Source organism: Heterocephalus glaber, unplaced genomic scaffold (assembly GCF_053883595.1).
Source record: "Heterocephalus glaber isolate CG9 unplaced genomic scaffold, H.glaber_assembly_v1.0 deba00001606, whole genome shotgun sequence".
Lineage (NCBI taxonomy): Eukaryota > Metazoa > Chordata > Mammalia > Rodentia > Bathyergidae > Heterocephalus > Heterocephalus glaber.
In genome coordinates, this window is record NW_028258377.1 from 13,202,922 (window position 1) to 13,222,055 (window position 19,134).

At 48.5% G+C, this 19,134-nt stretch overlaps 1 protein-coding gene across 8 annotated transcripts in view; it reads right to left on the bottom strand.

Moving 5' to 3' along the window:
- Cdhr2 (cadherin related family member 2) overlaps nucleotides 1-19,134 on the bottom strand; it is a 39,334-nt gene that overhangs the window by 6,817 nt on the left and 13,383 nt on the right. For 5 of the 8 annotated variants that reach the window (XR_015444765.1, XM_087194809.1, XM_087194807.1 and 2 more), the window contains 19 exons: nucleotides 18,931-19,002; nucleotides 14,361-14,500; nucleotides 14,171-14,224; nucleotides 13,437-13,526; nucleotides 10,317-10,406; nucleotides 9,542-9,667; nucleotides 9,322-9,468; nucleotides 9,165-9,240; nucleotides 8,953-9,068; nucleotides 8,623-8,856; nucleotides 7,563-7,718; nucleotides 7,321-7,482; nucleotides 6,967-7,028; nucleotides 5,969-6,212; nucleotides 4,766-5,005; nucleotides 2,595-2,664; nucleotides 1,469-2,074; nucleotides 690-761; nucleotides 230-279 (listed from right to left, as the gene is read on the bottom strand). Coding sequence is in view for 7 of the 8 variants with exons in the window: in XM_087194809.1 (XP_087050935.1) it covers nucleotides 230-279; nucleotides 690-761; nucleotides 1,469-2,074; nucleotides 2,595-2,664; nucleotides 4,766-5,005; nucleotides 5,969-6,212; nucleotides 6,967-7,028; nucleotides 7,321-7,482; nucleotides 7,563-7,718; nucleotides 8,623-8,856; nucleotides 8,953-9,068; nucleotides 9,165-9,240; nucleotides 9,322-9,468; nucleotides 9,542-9,667; nucleotides 10,317-10,406; nucleotides 13,437-13,526; nucleotides 14,171-14,224; nucleotides 14,361-14,500; nucleotides 18,931-19,002 (2,807 nt within the window). In the remaining variant the exon portion in view is untranslated. The remainder of the gene's footprint in view (nucleotides 1-229; nucleotides 280-689; nucleotides 762-1,468; nucleotides 2,075-2,594; nucleotides 2,665-4,765; nucleotides 5,006-5,968; nucleotides 6,213-6,966; nucleotides 7,029-7,320; nucleotides 7,483-7,562; nucleotides 7,719-8,622; nucleotides 8,857-8,952; nucleotides 9,069-9,164; nucleotides 9,241-9,321; nucleotides 9,469-9,541; nucleotides 9,668-10,316; nucleotides 10,407-13,436; nucleotides 13,527-14,170; nucleotides 14,225-14,360; nucleotides 14,501-18,930; nucleotides 19,003-19,134) is intronic. The other 3 variants (XM_087194811.1, XM_087194810.1, XM_087194812.1) reach the window with 1 other exon arrangement.

Genomic DNA, 19,134 nt, shown 5'->3' on the forward strand with positions numbered 1-19,134 from the left:
TGCCATTTATGGTCATGAAATTTTTATGACTACTAAATTGAACAATTAGTGGAATTTGATCAGACCAATTAGGCAGGTGTTTGTTTCTGTCTTGCAGTTTGTGTTTTTCTAAGTTAGAGTGCATCCTTTCTAGTGTTCAAACACTGGCGGGGCAGCTTAAAAGCTGAAGGCCTTAGCCCCATGTCCCCTGAGGCCAATGTGACCAACAAAGGCGGAGCCAAGGACTCACCTGAACGGAAGCCACCTGCTGGTTGGGTATCACGAGTTCCGGGATGATCACTACAAGTTTGAGCAGGAAATGTTCAGTGCGGTGGGGCAGTGCCTGCCTGCCCACCAGCCCAGCTCAGGCTCCACCCCTCAAACCTGCTCTCAACCCCTTTGCCAAAAGAGATTCCTACTACAGTTACACCTGAGCCAGTCATCACCAAGTCGTCTACCTCCTATTGTATAGATGGAGAAACTGAGGCCCAAGGGGGGAGGGCCTGGCTCAGGCCCAGTCATCTGATGAGGCAGATTGGGAATAAAAAATTCAGGGGTCCCCTCCAGGTACAACCCTTGGAGGAGGAGAATTAGAGCCCTTCATCCCTTTCTAAGGCCCCCCTGGGCCTAAGGTGGGCCTATGGCAGTGCCCAAGGGTGGTCTATGTGGCACAAGGAGGTGGGGGCGGTGAAGACTGGGCTGCCACTTACCGAAAGTCTTATTATCCGGCAGAAAATAGGGTGCGTTGTCATTCACATCCTCGATGGTGATGGGGAGACTTCCTAGAGAGACAAGGTTGGCTGGCTCAGGGTTCCTGGACAAGGCCTGACACAAAGCCTGGACCTTAACCACACTCCCTACAGCCTCCCTCCCAGGCAGCACCCCCATCCAGTCCCCTCCTCTGCTCCTGACCCAGGTCCCCTACAAGGTCTTCTCTGGTCTGTGTGTGGGAGCATCATCCCTAGACCTCAAGGAGGGTTAAACAGCTTGCCAAAGTCACACAACCCGGCCACCCTAGGTATATCATTCCACCTGACTGCTGTGTGTGTGTGTGTGTGTGTTTCAGTGGTAGAGCACTTGCCTAGCATGAGCAAGGGCCTAGGGCTGATCTCCAGGTCCAGCACAGAGGACGGGAGGAAACTATGTGCCTGGCATAGTTCTTGGCTCTCAGGAAGACTCAGTATATGCTAGTTATTAACATCATTATTATTGCTATTTGGTGTCAGAAGTGGGATAGAAATATACATTCAGCCTAGAAGTATGTGTTTCCCTTTATGGTGCCTCATGAAATAACAACATTCTTTAGGCACTTAGTATATGCCAGGCAGTGGACTAAATGCTTTGTATACACAGAAGGAGAGGACTTTGCCAGTGACACAGCTGGGAAGGGCTGAAGCCAGGAATCAAAGCCAGCGCTGTGGGTCCCAGCCCAGGGCTCCGTCCACCCCACCGTCCCTGTGCTGTAGCCCTGCTGGTGAGGCCACCTCACCGTTTGGACTGTAGGCCTGGAAGCGGGGATCCGTGTTGAGGTCGTAGGCTCGCACTACCAGCATTACCTGGTCGCAGGCCTCGTAGTCGATGGCCTCACTCTGACTGATGTACACGGAGCCATTGGCTGCCACTGAGAACCAGCCCTGGCACACACTGCGCACGTCAACACTGGCCTTGGTACAGACAACATTCATTAGCTGTATCTCTAGCAGGGCCTCAGTGTCCACATCCTGGGCCATCACCTGAGCCACTTGGCCGTGCTGTGAGCCATTCTCAGCCACAGAGATGCCCTGAAGTGAGGCTTCCACCAGGGTGGGTGGCTCATCATTCACATCCAGCACAGTCACATTGACTTCTGCTGTGGCCTCATGGCCCTGGGGGCCTGGGTTCTCGGCACTCACAATCAGGTTGAAGAAGTCCTGGGTCTCATAGTCCAGATTTACATCCGGGGGCAGCAAGAGCTGGCCCTCAGCCCTCCCAAACCCCAGCACCACACCTCGGAGCATGAAGTTGTTGGCACCACTCCCTGACAGGCTGAAGCTGATGCGGTTGTTGGCTTCTGTCTGGTCTGCATCCCAGGCCTCCACTATGCCCACCAGCACTCCTGTGGACAAGGGACAGAGCTTGGAGAGACGCTGGCCAGGCACTGGAAGCCTCCTCTGCCCTAAAGTCTAGGGCCTCTGCCTGCCTGCTGAGAGAAGCTGTTAATACAGTTCTTATTGCTATTTGCTGTCAGAGGTGAGATAAAAATACACATCTGGGGCAGGGCATGGAGGTGCATACTCTAATCCCAGCACTGGGAGGCTGAAGCAGGAGAATTGCAAGTTCAAGCTCAGTCTGGGCAACTTAGTACTTAACAAGACTCTGTCTCAAAAAGAATTAAAAAGGGGCCTAAGGATGTGGCATAGTGTGAAGGCCCTGGGTTCAATCTTCAGTACGATAAACAAACACACAGACACACAATTGCTCTAAAGTATGCTCTTTCCCTTACACTTCCTCGTAAAATAACAGCATGAATCAGGTGCTTACTATACACCCAATACTGCACAAATCCTCTCATTTAATCTTGACAGTCATCACCCTAATGCCCAGTTGTAGGGCTTGAGTGCCCAGAGAAGGCTTACCTGAAGCCCTCTCCTCCACGACGAATTGGTAGCTGGACTGGTTGAAGACAGGCAGGTTGTCATTGATGTCCTGCAGTTAGAGGCAGCTATGAGTCCCAGGGACCCAAACAGCCCCAAAGGTTCAACCTGCCCCAAGCTGATCTGAGAAACTAGTGATTCCTCTGCCATAGACAGAAGCTGGTTCTCCTCAGACAGTGCCGCCTGCTTCCAAGAGGTGGAAACAGCCTTTGAGAGGAAGTTCCATGGCTCTGTGGCCCCCATTTTCCTTCTTCGCCTCCTTCCTCCTGTGTCTCTTGCATTCGTCTGACCTTATGGCACTAGCTCTTTGCTCAGCCAGAGCCGGGGCTGAGACTGGTCCTGCCCTCTGATGCCAGCTGTTTGCTGCTCTCGCCTCCTTCTCCAGTCCTGGCCGGAGCCCTTGCTACTGCTGTCACAGCATGGAGCCAACACCACCGCCCATATCCTCCCCTAACACTGGCATATGCAGGGAGGGCACTCTGAGAGCTCCGGCCCTTCCTGGGTCAGGCTGGAGGGTCATCTTTTTCTATATAACTGTAGAATGGACACAGGAAACTAAGCTCCCTCCCCTCGATGAGATGCATATTCTCTCTTTCTCTCTCTCTCTCTCTCTCTCTCTCTCTCTCTCTCTCTCTCTCCCTCTCTCTCTCCTCTTTCATCTCACTCTGTGACCCAGGCTGTTCTCAAACTACTGCTGAGCCTTCTGCCCTCCGAGTAGCTGAGACTAAAGATGTATGACAATGCCCAGCTGAGATATGTGGGTTTGGGGATTTTAGGGTTTTGTTTGTTTTCTCAAGTACTGGCAGTTGAACCCAGGGCCTTCACAATGAGCTACATCCCCAGCCCCTTTTTTATTTTTTATTTTGATATAGTGTCTTGCTAAATCGCTAAGTTGCCCAGGCTGAGCTTAAATTTGCAGTTCTCCTGCCTCAGAGTGCCTCAGCCTCCCAGAGTCCTGGGACTAGTGTACCTGGTACAACCAGTGTACCTGGCTGAGGTACGCTTTCTGACAGTGGTTTTCTAGACAGGGCACTGTCAGCTTCATGCACATGCCCAGCTTCATTCTTGCTGCATCATAACTTACAGGAGTGAGCTAGGAGAGCAGCTCTGACTCAAATTCCACCCTACCTTTGCCTCTTGTGTAACTTTGATCTCTGGGCCTCAGTCTCTGCATCTGGAAAATGGGGAAGCAGTCCCCACTTACAGGACAAAATGAAGACTGGCTCGTGGAAGTTTTGTTTGTTTGTTTGTTTGTTTGTTTTGGGGGGGGGTGCCAGGGATCGAACTCAGGACCTTGAACTTGGGAGGCAGGTGCAGTGCCACTGAGCTAAATCCCCAGCCATGGCTCGTGGAAGTAAAGAGACCCACTCATTTATAAATGCAGTTCTTCATTTTTCCTTCTTTATAGTCTACCCTATTTCCAGGACAGCCAACAAACCCTAAACTGGCTTCTGTTTTCCCACTATCCTTGAGACTGCACTCTCTGATCTTTATAGGAGAGTGGTAAATCCCAACCCAATGGCACCCAAGGCTGCTATGTATGGTGTTGCAGACTGTGCACTGCACATCCCTGGGGGGATGGTACACATCATGGCCACTGTAGAGGTATGCATCTGTTACAATCCTTTTCCAGAGGAAGGTGCCTTGTAGGCTGGTGGCAGCTCTAGAACTGTGTTCAAATCCCCATTGCACAACTCTAGGAAAGCTACGGAACCTCTCCATGACTAATTTTTCTTGATCAATAAAATGATAATAACCATCCCTCCTGTACAGGCCCTGGTGCACGGTAGATCCTATCAATGCCGATTTTCACCCCTTCTCTTTGCCTGTGAACAGTGGCGGGGAGACAGGAGGGTTTCAGGCAGGACTCTGAATGACATTCGAGCTAATATTCTCTGAGTCCCTTCTATGGGTCAGGTGCACTGCAGAACATTGTCCAGTAAGTAATGCAGGCTTCCCACTGTCTCTACCCCACTCTACACACGAGGAATGGAAGGCCCAGGGAGCTGAGTGACTGCCTCAGCCACACAGCTCGGCAGCCCATCTGCAGGCTCAGTGTACTCCCCAGCCTGCTATAGTGCTGCAGAGGATGGTGAAACACAACCTGTGCTGGCGAACACCCGGCCTGGCACAGCACGGCGGGGCGGCCTTACCTCCACGGTGACCATGACATTGACTTCAGTGCTGAGTGGAGGCACTCCACAGTCAGCCACACGCACAGTCAGTACGATGCGGCCCCCCAGGGCCGGGTCAATGGCCTCTCGGTCCAGGGGCCCCACGTTCCTAAGGAGCCCGCTGTCAGGGTCCACTGAGAAGTTCTGGCTGTAAGGCCCAGGCAGCAGGCTAAAGAGCAGGCGGCTGTTGTTGGTGTCTGGCTCATCATTGTCATAGGCCTGGGCAGAGAAGCAGGCGTTGGCATCAGCCCTCTGCTCCAGCCTCCCCCTCCAGCCCTGGCCCATGAGGGGCACAAGTGCCAATGTCCTGGCCTCCCTGTGATCTCAGTCTCCTATCTAAGAGGCTCCAATTGCAGCCTGCAGGAGCTTTTGAGGTCTTCAGCATGGAGTCATCCATTCATCTCACAACTGTTTATTGTGTACCTACTATGTGCCTGGTCCTGCTCTAAGCCCTGGGAAGAAAGTTGTAATCAAGAGAACTTCTTTACAGAGCTGATATGTTACTGGGAAGAGAACACAGGAAAGTATATTACAGATATTCAAATTAGAAAAAAAAGGCTGACAGTGGCACACACCTGCAATCCCAGCTACTCAGGAGGCTGAGGTAGGAGGATCATAAGTTCAAGGCCAGCCTGAGCAACTTAGAAACTTAGCAAGACCCTGTCTCAAAATAAAAAATAAAAAGGGCTGTGTAGGTACCTCAGTGCTTGCCTACATCATGCAAGGCCCTAGGTTCAACCCCAGTACCAAACACACACAAAGAACAGTTTATTTCTGTGGTACTGGGGATTGAGCCCAGGGGTGCTCTGATACTGAGTGACATCCCCAGCCCTTTTCATTATTTATTTTGAGGTCTTTCTCAATGCTGAGATTATAGGTGTGCACCACCAGGCCCGGCTGAGCAATGTTTTTGAAGGCTTGTTCCATGCCAAGCCTACTACTGAGCACTTTATTTTCTCATTATTCCCCAATGCCTGTAAATAAATACTCTAATCATCTTCATTTTCTGAAGAGGAAATAGAGGCTCAGAGAGACTGAATGACTTCCTCAGGGCCACACAGCAAGCCCTGACTCCATCCAGGGCCAGCATGATCCCAGAGCCAGACTTGGTATACACACACACACACACACACACAGGTGCACGCGTGCTCACACACACCCCAGGTCTAGGCAAGTTCATACCTGGATGATCATGGAGACAGTGCCCTCCTCCTCCTGGACAAAGATGTTGTAGGAGCCAGTGACCACAGGGGCATTGTCATTAACATCCAGCAGGTGGATCTCCAGCATGGTGGTGTCAGACAGGCCACCCCCATCTGTGGCCTGCAGCGTGAGGTAGTACACAGCCTGCCGCTCCCGGTCCAATAGCACGCCATCCTTCACTGTCACCATCCCTGAGTCTGGATCCACCTCAAAGAGGTCTACCCTGCTCGGGAAAGCCAGGTTGAGCAGATACAATTACACTCAAATTTGAGTTTCAGATAGACAATGACAAATATTTTAGTATATCCCATGCAATATTTCCAACACACTTTTGCTATTGTTTTGACAAGATTTGAGTGTGCCCCACACACACATATAGGAAGCATGGTCCACAATGTGGTAACGGTAAGAGAAGGCAGGCCCTTTAAGACGTGGGGCCTGTTGGGGGCTTGTTACAGGCCCCCCCTTCACTCAGGGGTCCCATGTGGTCACTGGACCTTGCAATGCTGTCCACCTCAAAGTCTTCACTGGAGCTGAGCTGATGCTGGCGCCCTGTACTTGAACTTCCAGAACTGTGAGCTAGTTAAACCTCTCTCTTGGGCCGGGGATTTAGCTCAGCAGTTTTGCCGCCTGCTATGCAAGTACAAGGACCCGAGTTCTATCCCTGGTACCAAAAAAAAAAAAAAAAAAACCTCTGTCTCTCTTTTTTTTTTTTTTGGTACCAAGAATCAAACTCAGAGCCTCACGCTTGCCAGGCAGGTGCCTTGCCACTGAACTATATCCCTGGCCCAAACTTCTCTTTATAAAGTAGACAGCATTAAGTATTGTTATAGAAACAGAAAACATATATTTTTTAAAATGTTGCATTGTTTTTCTGAAATTTAAATGTACCTGAGCAACCTATATTTTCTCAGGCTACCCTGGCCCTTTTGTGAGGCAGAGATGTGAGCCTGCACCCTGCCACGCTATGACCTTACCCATTTCCAGGGAGAAGTCTGTAGGTGATGTGGCCCCATTCACCTGTGTCTGGGTCTTCGGCCTGAGAGGCAGAAAGATGATGATAGGGCGCAGTTTAGACACCATGGCACCTGCTGCCTACCATGCAATTCATGGAGAAAGGGCTGTCCTGGTTCCTGGCACAAAGGGAAGACACCCCACACCTGGATTCACACATAGATGCCCCACACATCTAACACACACACACACACTCACACACACTCTCGTGCTTGCTGGGCCCCAGTGACACTGAATGATACAAAGACTGAGGCACCCACAGTTCCCAGATCTGCCCTTCTCTTCATAAGCCTCCCAGCCCTGCCCATGTCACGCACATGTATGCTGCTGGTTACCACAGAGCCTGTGGCACTGTCTTCGGGCACAATGAGGACATATAATCTCTGGGGGAATGTGGGGCCATGGTCATTAATGTCTCTAAGATGGATGGTCACCGTGGCAATGGAGGTGTTCTGGCTGACTGAGTCAGTGGCCACAACCTGAGGACAGAAAAGACGGCAGTATTGGGGCCTGGCTGCACCGTGGGCTCCTTTCCCCAGGACCCTGGAGCACCCCTCACCTGCACCAGCATCACTTTCTGGTTCTCATAGTCCACCATCTCTGAAGCTCTCACCAGCACCTCCACGTTGGCTGAGCCCGCTGCCCTCGCAGGGGAGACGCTGAAGGCTCTAGCATCAGGGCCCTCCAGGGACAGCAGGAAGGTGCCATTGCTGCCCTGGAAAGGTAGGCTGTAAAGTAGGAGCCCCATTCCCCTGCAACTTGCCCACGCGCATCTTTTCCTCAGTCTCTAGCCTTGGGCTCTTGCCTCCAAAAGCCCTGCCCCATAAAGGTGCGAAAAAGAGGGTTCCTAAAAGACTGAGACAACAGGGCCCAGCAGGCTGGACTGGTCACTAGTCTCTGCAAATGTGCGCTCAGCAGAGGAGGATTTCCCATGGCGCTGCAGGTCCCAGGCCAGGACTACAGAGACAACGTGGTCACACTCGCCACACTCCCACAAGTGTTCCTATCAGCCTTGCTTAGTAGCCACCACTCACTGCTCCCCACCTACCCCACACCAAACATGACCCCACCCAATAATCACCCTATACCCAGTGCCACCTTTGATCAACACTGACCACCACCTAGTCCCACCCAATACCATCCTCCACTCAAAATGTTGTACCAAGTCCATATCACTTAATACTACCAAACACCATTCATGGTTATTTATCATTCAGATTCACCCAAGTTTCCTACCATCCAGTATCAGTTTTTATTTCAGAGTTCCCTCCAACCTAACACTCAGATCACTCTGGACATAACACACAACACTGCCCAGCATCTCCCCATGCCCAGTGTTACCCCAAATCACGGACCAACCAATACCAGCACCATCAGAAATCATACTCCACTCGATGTGACCTGATATCCAGTACCGACCCCGACTCAACTCTGCCTCCTAACAATACTACCTAATATCACCTGAACACATTACTCAACATCAGTCAGCATTTCCCAATATCACCCAACAATTCCCACAGCTCACCAATCTGCACCACCATCACCTGTTCTACCACTCACCTCCCTGCCAGCTACCGCCCACCGTCATCTCCTGCCATGCCCCCTTGCCCTGTGCCTGCCTTGTCTGGGTCATAGGCCACCATGGTGAGATTGTCAATGGGGATGCGGGTGGAGGTGTGCTCATCCACATAGGCAGTGAAGTTGTCTTGGGCCTCTTGGGGGGTGAAGGAGCATCTTGGGAGGACACAGTTGTAAAATTCCGGTTTGTGGTCATTGACATCCAGCACTGTTATTGTGACCCATGTGCTCGCCTTCGCCTCTTGCCCATAGATGTTGAGGTTCTTCTCAGTGGCCTAAAGCAAAGAGCAGAGACCAGAGCACAGAGAACCAGTGCTCAGAAACAATAAGACCAAAGGTCCGAGGTGACCGCCTGGGGAGCCCTCACTCACCGTGACCTGCAACTGCACTTCCTCGTTCTCCTCCAGCAGCTGCTCACGGTCCAGGCAGGCGCTGACTATGATGACCCCATCTTCCCCAATAGCAAACCATCCAGGCCTCATGGAATCTACAAGGAGATAGATGAGGCAGCTGCTTCCAGTAGCTCTGAGCCCAAGCCATCCCCCTCACTCCAGCCTCAGCCTGGGGACACCTGGGTTCTCACTGGAGATGCTGTAGGTCACTGGGTCATTGATGCCTTTGTCTCCGTCCACAGCCTGCACCGCCACCACTGAGGTGCTCTGGAAGGAGGCCAGGTCAGTGCCTCAACCCTGTCCTCTGCCTCTCACTCCCACCCTAAGCCCTGGGTACCCAGTACACACCACATCTGCATCTTCAGACACGGAGGCCGAGTAAAACTGCCTGACAAACTGGGGGTCCAGGTCTGGCTGGTCATTCACTGAGATGGACAGAAAGACAGGCTGGGAGCACTGTACAACTAAGATGTTGTTGAACTGGCCGCCCAAGTCCTGCAGGGAGAAGGGTCTTTTGTGAGCCAGAGCCACAAGTCTGCATGCCCGGCCTGCCGACACCCCTACTCACACAGGCCTTCAGCTGCAGCTGGTAGGAGATGCTCTTGTTATTGTAGCTGAGGCTGTCATTGAGTACAATGGAGCCGTCTTCCAAAATCTTGAAGAGATACTTGCTGTCCAGGGTATCAGGGATGACCTTACCAGAGGACATACTCAGGTCAGGCTCCCTTGGGACAGTGCTGCCCCCCTAGGACCCTCCTCTGGGAGACATGTGTTCAAATCCTGGCTCTACCACTGACCAGTCATGCAGCCTTCACTTCTGCAAGCCTTGGCTCCCACCTCTGGGTGGTGGGGCTGGTCAAGCTGTCTCCACAGTTGAAAGAAGGATCCCATGAGGTAATAGATAAGCCAAGAATAGGAAATGGAGCGATCACTAACAAATTTTTCTGATAAATGGACTCACACACCTCTTATTGTCTGTATACCCTTGGACAAGACCTAGGACCTCTCTGGGCCTCAGTTTCCTTGCCTGTGAAGCTGGAAGTGCGTTAGCTACTGGGAGCTGAGACATTAGCTTTCATCAGAGGCCTAGACGGTACCTTGTGCAGGAGGGGGGAGGAAGGATCTGGTCCAAAGTCAGCACCCTCTTTTGACAACAGAGCAAAGTGAGGTTCCATGGAAGTGGGGTGGGAGGGCCAGAGGGAGGCTTGGGGACCAAGGTGGGCTTGAGCATTGCCTGACTCTCAAGGACCCTGTGGGTTGCCTTGGAGATGCTGCCCCCTTGTGGCTGTGAGGAGCAATCAGGAGACACCCCCCCACACAAGTTCCCAGTCTTTCACACTCACCTTCTCTATGAAGTACTGGACCAAGCCCCCTGAGCCAGTGTCTGGGTCCTTGGCCAGCACGGAGAACACGAGGGAGCCAACTGGCAGCGTCTGAAAGGAGAGACTTGTCACCTGTGCACTGAAATCCCTCTCCCCCACTCCTGAGCTTCAGTTTCTTCAACTGTCCCATGCAGATGAGGAGGGGGCCAGAGGTGACATGAGGAAGGACACAAGACCCACATCCCTCTCCCTACACAGCCTCACCACCACTGATCTGGTGGTGGCCCCTCCTCATCCTCTTCTTCCTCCTCCTCCTTCTTGCAGCTGAGGATTGAACCCGGGGCCTGGCATATCTTAGGCAAGTGCTCTACCACTGAGCTACATACATCGCCAGCCCTTTTCACTTTATTTTGAAATAGGATCTTGCTAAACTGTCCAGGCTAGCCTTGAACTTGTGGTCCTCCTGCCTCCATTTCCAGAGTGGTTGGTATTACTGGCCTGTGTCACCATGCCTGGCCTGAGCTGGCTGCTGACTTGTGGAGCCTCTCAGGACCAGGGTGAGGGAACATTCTAGAAACCAGTCTGACCATGCCAATTCCCTATTTGATCATCCCTGTGGGCACACTAGAGCTTACAAGCCCAGACGTCAAACACTGCCTTCCAGAGCTGGGAGGTCTAACAGGAGGCATTCACTTCTGGACTCTCACCTGCATTTTTGCCACTTTCACATGGCAGCCAAAGATATCTTTCAAGATCATAAATCAGACCATGCCATTCTTATGCTTCAAAGCTTCCCAGGTTCCCCAGACTACCTAGATAAGGTCCAGACTGCTTCTATGGCCCTCTGAGCTCAGGTTGCTGTCCTCTCCTCACCGTCTAGCCTCCACCTACCTGGCCAGCCTCATCCCTGCCTCAGGCCCTTTGCATCGCTGTTCCCCTGCCTGGAACATCCTTTCCTTGGAGTGTTCCCTCCAGGCTCTGTCTTGCCATTCAGACCTCTGCCCAGAGGTCACCTACTCTGAGAAGCTTTTCCTAACTTCGAAACAAAAACCAACCCCTCACATTCACCTTCTTTCACTTTGCCCTGTTTTATGGTCTTCATAGAACTCAATGCCATCTAAAATAATCCTGCTTATTCTATGTTTCATTAATTACTATGTTCTGTTCCCTAAAATGTGAGCCCCTGAGGGTGCCAACCAGAGAAGTCTTGTTCAGTGGGCAATTTAAGCACCTAGGACAGTGCCAGGCACACAGGCATCCTGTCAGAGCCTGTCACCTGACAGTTCAGCCCCTACCAGCGTGCCCCTCCCCCAGCTCTTTGCAGCAAGGTTGTAGTGAAGATTCAGGAATGATACTGTGTTCACTGCCCGGTGACTACTGGGAAAACTCCTCCCCACTCCTGTCATTCACGTGGGGCTGCCCCCTTGCTGAGATACAGACTTAGTCAACCAGAGCATTCCAGAGAACAACATTGAGATTCCACCTCACTCCAGAAAGAGTGGCTGCTTTCAAGAAATCAACCAATAGGGCCGGGGATTTAGCTCAGTGGTTCCGCTGCCTGCCCCGAAAGTTCAAGGACCCCAGTTTGATCCCCGGTACCAAAAAAAAAAAAAAAAGAAAGAAAGAAAAAGAAATCAACCAATAACAAATGCTGGCGGGGGTGTGGAGAGAAAGGAACCCTTCTCCACTGTTGGTGGGAGTGCAGACTGGTGCAACCACTGTGGAAATCAGTGTGGAGATACCTCAAAGAACTAGGTCTACAGGTCCCATTTGACCCAGCTATTCCCCTAGGAATCTTCCCCAAAGAATTAAAAGAATCATACCACAGCGTGTGTACACATGTTTATAGCGACACAGTTTGTAATAGCTAAAGCTTGGAAACAGCCCACATGCCCATCAACTGGAAAGTGGATAAAGAAGATTTTTTTTTAATATAAAATGACATACTACTCAGCCATAAAAGAACAAGAAACTAGAGTCATTTATAGCTAAATGGATGCATATTGAGGCCATACTCTTAAGTGAAATAAATAGGACACACATGTGTAAATACCGAATAGTTTCTCTAGTGTGAGAAACTGAGAGTGTAAATAAGGGTTAAAAGGATTAATAACTAACAATTGATACTTTGAAATAGGAAAAGGTCCAAAGGGGTAGGGGTGGTGGGAGGAGTTGGGGAAAGGGAAGAAGGGAAAGAAAAAATTATGAGAAAAGGAAAATAAATGAAAACGAAGTCTATGTAAATAGGGAAGGGCGCACAGGGAATGGGGAAAAAATAAGAACCAAGATACATCATGTACAGGTACCAGCACCCAATGATAAATGTAAAGGTATTGTATACCTAAAATGTACCAATAAAAGAATTTAAGCAAAATAAATAAATATATAAAAAATTTTTTAAAAGTGAGCCCGTGACAGTCAGCCCTGGGGTCTGGGCTGGAACTGTTGAGAAAGACACAGTGTTTCTGTGGGGCTTGTAAAGCTGGTAGGGTGTTAGCCTGAAGCTGCTGGGGGGCACTGTTCCGACCATTTACATTTTAGAACAGGGCTGGGGATTTAACTCCGTGGTTCTGTTGCCTGCCCCGCAAGCAAAAGGACCTGAGTTCAATCCTCAGTACCAAAAAAAAAAAATTTAAATAAAAATAAATAAATTTTAGAACTGCTTCCCACCCTCACCCCCACCACCAGGTTGGAGACAGCAAGAGAAGCAGAGCTGAGAGGTGGAGAGAGATATTTCTTGGTGACGCAGTTTGAGTACCTGGATCCAACCATGCCTGAAGTCAGAGGAACTTATAAATTTTTCAGATTTATGAGGAAATCAATTCCTTTTCTTTCTTTCTTTCCTTCTTTTCTTTTCTTTTTTTTCTTTATGGGGGGGGTTAAAAGTTTATTTGCTTTCTTTTTTTTTTTTTGGTACTGGGGTACTTTCTTAATTGGAAGAATTTCAATCCAATATGGTTACTTGCAAACTATATTGCTCGAGCCATTGTTCTTGGGGTACATCTTCCTGGATTTGGCTCCTGTAGGTGCCTTTTCTAGAAGAGGCTTTTCCTGATCTCTGGCTGCCCCTGCCCCCTCCTTCTCTGAGACATGCGTTAGGAGATCCCTTGCCCTGCCAGGTCCCATGAAGGCAGGTGTTACCTCACTGACACTGGTAGAGAATACAGTGTTCTGGAAAACAGGTGCATTGTCATTTCTGTCTTCCACCACCACACTCATTGACTTCTGCACCTGCAGGCAGTAATGGAAAACCAACTAATATAATGGGGCTTAGGAAAAATGTTGGAGACAAAACTCAAATTCCACAGACACAAGACCCAGGACCATAAGCATGTCATTCAAAAACATGAGCAGGGATGCTAACATACTCAGGCAAAAACTTTGAAGGTGAACACCTCAGAGGTGCATGGGGAGGCAGACATTTGCCAATGTTATTTTTTTTTTCTTTTGAGGTACTGAGGATTGAGTCCAGGGTCTTGGACTGAGCTATATCCCAAGCCCTTTTTATTTTTATTTTGAGACAAGGCATCACTAAGTTGCCCAGGCCGGCTTCAAATTTAGAATCCTCCTTCCTCAGCTTACTGAGCAGTTGGGATTTCAGGCATGATTTATATTAACATAAATCAATACCACAATTAATTTTATACTTACAAAATTTATATAATTGAAATAAATTAATAATAAATACCAAAGTCTTTGTTATATTCTATGACAAAAATGGGCATGTTTAATTTTGATAAGAATAAACGTTAAGTTCATTGTGAACTGGGGTGCTCTCTGTTCACTTGAGGTAAGCAGCATGGTGAGGAGTAGACACCTGGGACCCTGCTCTTCCCATTCAGGCTCACCCCTCCCTCCCCCCACTTTGGACTCACAGGGTTGTTGTGACCATCGCTCACAGAGACGGTGATACTGAAGAATTTCAGTGTCTGTGAGGGCAGAGAGAAGAAGCACAAGGTGACCCCCTGTCAGGGTGGGAGAACAGGCCAGGTGCCCCTGCAGGACACTGGCTTCCAGGCATCCCCACTTCCCCCTCGGGGCCCTCCCACATTGCTGGCCCTCTACCTCGAAGTCCAGGAGGCTTGCCAGCTTCACTTGCCCAGTGTCCTTGTTGACAGTGAAGAAATAGGCATAGGTGCCGCTAATCCCATAGGTCAGAGGGTCATCATCCATGTCTTTAGCTACCAGCCAGAAGACCTCGGCACCTGGGGAGGGGATAGGGCCTGCCCAGGTCTGTGGCACCTGTCAGCGCTACCTGGCTGGGCCGCTCCACAAGGCTGGGCTGGGCTTCTCTGCACACAGGCTCAGCCTGACATCTGGGGCCTCTCCGACAACCTGAGGTCTGTCCCTGTGGCTATGGCTGTGAGTGTGGTAGGGGCCTCTGGGTAACAACACCCTGATTTCCTGTAGGCCAGTTACCCTAAGTACACAGGACTCAGTCCCATTTGACCCAGCTATTCTCCTCTGGGCATCTTCCCAAAAGAATTAAAAGCATCATACCACAGTGATATATGCACGCCCATGTTTATAGTGGCACTGTTTGTAATAGCTAAATCTTGGAAATGGCCCAAATGCCCATAAACTCATGACTGGATAAAGACGTGTTGTTTTTTTTTTTTTTAAATAAAATGAAGTACTACTCAGCCATTAAGAATGATGAACTTAAGATACATTTATAGCTAAATGAATGGACTTTGAGACCATACTCTTTTTTTTTTTAATTCTTTTATTGGTACATTTTAGGTATACAATATGTTTATATTTATCATTGGGTGCTTGTACCTGTACATGATGTATCTTGGTTCTTATTTTTTCCCCATTACCTGTACACCCTTCACCCCCTCCACCCTTCCCTATTTACATAGATTTTGTTTCCATTTTTTTTCTTTTCTCATAATTTTTCCTTTCCCTTCTTCCCTTTCCCCTTCCCCTCCCACCACCACTACATCTTTGGACCTTTTCCTATTTCAAATTATCAATTATTTATTTTAATCATTTTAACCCTTATTTACACTTTCAGTTTCTCACACTAGAGAAACTATTCGGTATTTACACATCTGTGTCTTATTTATTTCACTTAAGAGTATGGCCTCAATATGCATTCATTTAGCTATAAATGTCTCTAGTTTCTCATTCTTTATGGCTGAGTATACTCCATTTTATTAAAAAACCACATCTTCTTTATCCAGTTTCCAGTTGATGGGCACTTGGGTTGTTTCCAAGCTTTAGCTATTACAAACTGTGCCGCTATAAACATGGGCACACATATATCGCTGTGGTATGATTCTTTTAATTCTTTGGGGAAGATATCCAGCAGGGGAATAGCTGGGTCAAATGGGACCTCTAGCCCTAGTTCTTTGAGGTATCTCCACACTGATTTCCACAGTGGTTGCACCAGTCTGAACTCCCACCAACAGTGGAGAAGGGTTCCTTTCTCTCCACACCCCTGCCAGCATTTGTTATTGGTTGATTTTGTGATAGCAGCCATTCTTTGTGGGGTGAGGTGTAATTTCAGTTGTTTTCATCTGCATCTCTCGAATGACCAGTGATGTTGAACATTTTTTTATATGTTTGTTTGCTGCTTTTACTTCTTTATCTGAGAAATGTCTGTTCATTTCAGATGCCCATGTTTGAATTGGGTCTTTGAATTTGGGGGGTTTGAGACCATACTCTTAAGTGACATAAATAGGACACACATGTAAATACCCAATTGTTTCTCTGGTGTGAGAAACTGAAAGTATAAATGAGGACCAAAATGTATAATTGATATTGTGAATAGGAAGAAAAGGTTCAGAGGGGAAGGGGAGCTGGGGGGAGAGTGGGGGAAAAGAAAGAAGGAAAATAAAAAATGAGAAAAGAAGGAAAAAACGGAAACAAAGCTTTTGTAAATAGGAAGGGGTGGAGGGGTAAACCAAGATATATCATGTAAAAGTATAAATTCCCAGTGATGAATGGGATCATAATGTATCCCTGAAATGTACCAATAAACTTAATGAATAAAAAAAGAATTTATTACAGATTGTGAGTTGTTCCCCAATATCCATGCTCCAAGGCCCGATTCTTAGGACAAAGGGACATGCCGTCTTAGCCCTTCTCTTCCCCCTGGCTGGAATGGGGTATTCCATGAGCCACCCAGGACCTCAGGGTGGAGACCACACCTGGGAGAAGCCCCAGAGTTGGTGGAAGAAGAGGCTCTGACTCTAGAGTCCCCCGGAGGAAGGGGCTGGCCTGAAGGACAGAACTTGCAACAGCCCGGGACAGCCAGCACAAGGATTAGAGACCTCGGGCTGTTCACACACATCTGTTGCTTGAAGTCCCAGGGAATCAGTAGGGAAAGGGGGTTGGAGGCAGGAAAATGAATAAAATAGGGCCTCATTAGCTTTATGAAAGAAATTAACAGGAAACCTTACAAAAGGCAGTTTTTGTCTGCAGTTAGACTCCAGCAATTAGAAAGACAAAGATAGCAGATCTGGTAGTGCACACCTGTGATCCCAGCACTGGGGAGGCTGAGGCAGGAGGTTTGTCATGAGTTCAAGGACACTCTGAGCCAGCCTGAATTACATAGCAAGATCCTGTCTCAAAAAACAACAACAACAACAAAAACAAAACAGACAAACAACAACAAAAAGACAAAGGCAAAGAAAGGGAGAGAAACAAGGCCAGGGAAGGTGCCAGGTAACACAATTAATATACAAATCTATCAGGAAGAGGGGAAAAATTAATTAATTAGAATAAAAAATAATTTATCAGGAAGAGTTGACAGGCAAAACATGATGAAGCTGAACACATGAAAAAACCAGGATAACCAGTCTCCCAAATCTGATAAAATGTACAGGAGACAAGGGGCAACCACCTACAAACTCTTATTTAGTATATAAAGACACATACCTATACATTTATACACACACATATATATATATATACTCTCACTCTAGGGTCAATATATTACTGCACCAAATACACACTTTACTATGTCTAACTCTAAGCTGCTTTCTATGAGGCTCCCCCTTCCCACACTTATCCATCACAAAATGGCAGGAAGGAATCGAAGGACTGAAGAGAAAGTAGCCAAAGGTGCCTGGGCTAGGCTCAAAGACAGCCAGAGAGCCAATCAGGTTGTGACAAGTTCCAGGTGCCCATCATGGGGGAGGGAAGGAAGCTGAGGGTTGGGGATTTAGCTCAGTGGCGGTGTGCCTGCCTGGCAAACACAAGGTCCTGAGTTCGATCCCTGGTATGGAAATAGATAAATAAAAATAAATGAAAGGAAGCTGAGGTTAGAGATCCACGGGTATTTGCCTTTCAGATGCCCCCTAATCTGCTGAATAGCTTTTTATCTTCTCCTCCCCAGCCTCCTTCATATAAATCATCGTCCTTTATTTTATTATTATTATTTTCTTTTGGTACCAAGGATTGAACTCAGATCCTTGCGTTTGTGCAGCAGGTGGCAAAACTGCTGAGCTAAATCCCCAGCCCCATCATCTTTTATTTTAAACTTGGTTCCTTTCAATAATTTTTACTGTTGCTCAGTTGATTGTTGTTTTTTGTTTTTGCGGTACTGGGGATCGAACTCAGGACTTTGCACTTGCTAGGCAGGTGAGATGCTGTTGCTGAGTTTTATGATCTCTGTTAGCAGTGTGTTTCAACAGAGCAGTGGTTTGGGGTACACCCTGGATGCAACAAATCCAGTCATCTATTATTTCTGTTCCCCCAATCCATGCATGTCCTGCCTGCTGGGAATCTGCCACTCAGTCCTCAGAGTTTGTCCAAAATGGCATTTTCAAGACTTTATCCCTTTCTGTACCACTGCCTTCTCCATATTCACATATCATTATTTATGATTTCTTCTCCTCTTCCTCCTCCTCCCATTCCCCTCCCTGTCCCCTGCCCTTATTCCTCTTCTTCCTCCTTTTTTTTTCCTTTTTTTTTTGAGATGGGGTCTCCCCAAATTGCCCAAGCTGGCCTGTCCTTGCACTTGAAATATACTATGTCTGGCTTGATTATTCTTTAAGTCAACTTACTATTGCATGTAATATATTTATTTTTAAAATAAATTTCAGATCACTACGGTAAGTGGAAAATGCCTCTCATTTGCCATAGGGAAAAGGTAACTACAAAGAAAGAAAATAAAAGCAAAGCAAATTTATTAACTTCTTGCAAGAAGTTTCTAGGAAATACTCTGAGCCTGAGGCTGTTTGTTAAAAAACAACAACAAGGCCAGGGGATGTAGCTCAGTGGTGCCATTGCCTGCCTCAAAAGTGCAAGGTCCTGAGTTTGATCCCCAGTACCAAAAAAAAAAGCAGGAGGTAGGGAGAGATTAGCAAAGGCACGAGAGTTAAACAAAAAATGGTTCTAAACAGAGTCTATTTCCTTGGGGAAGTCGGAAAACTGAGAGTAGGAAATAGGAGTTCTGATTATTTGGTGCTACATGAGGGCCCCTCACATCTTAGGCCCATGACTCAAAAGCCGAAGAGGAGAAAACAAACTTCTAAAACTAAAGGGACTCCCTTCAGGCCACCTTTGTCCCAGGAAAAGCCCTGGGGCTGCAGGGATGGAACAGGCCAAAGAGGGAGCCCTGAAACTTCCTTGTGGGTCAGGGCTTGGCTCTGTCCAGGCACTTTAAGGGACCTTTACTCACCCAATGGTAGGTCCTCAGGCAAGGATACACTGGACATGTTGGCCTCAAACTTCGGGGGCACATTGGCTGCCACTGTAGGGACACAGTATTGGGACATCTGGAGCCCCTGCAAAGCCGCCCCACCCCACTCCCTTAGGAGTCTTAGCACTATGGCTAAGACGAGGCTCTACCCCTGGCCTCCCCAGGGCAGCACCCCCCACAGGG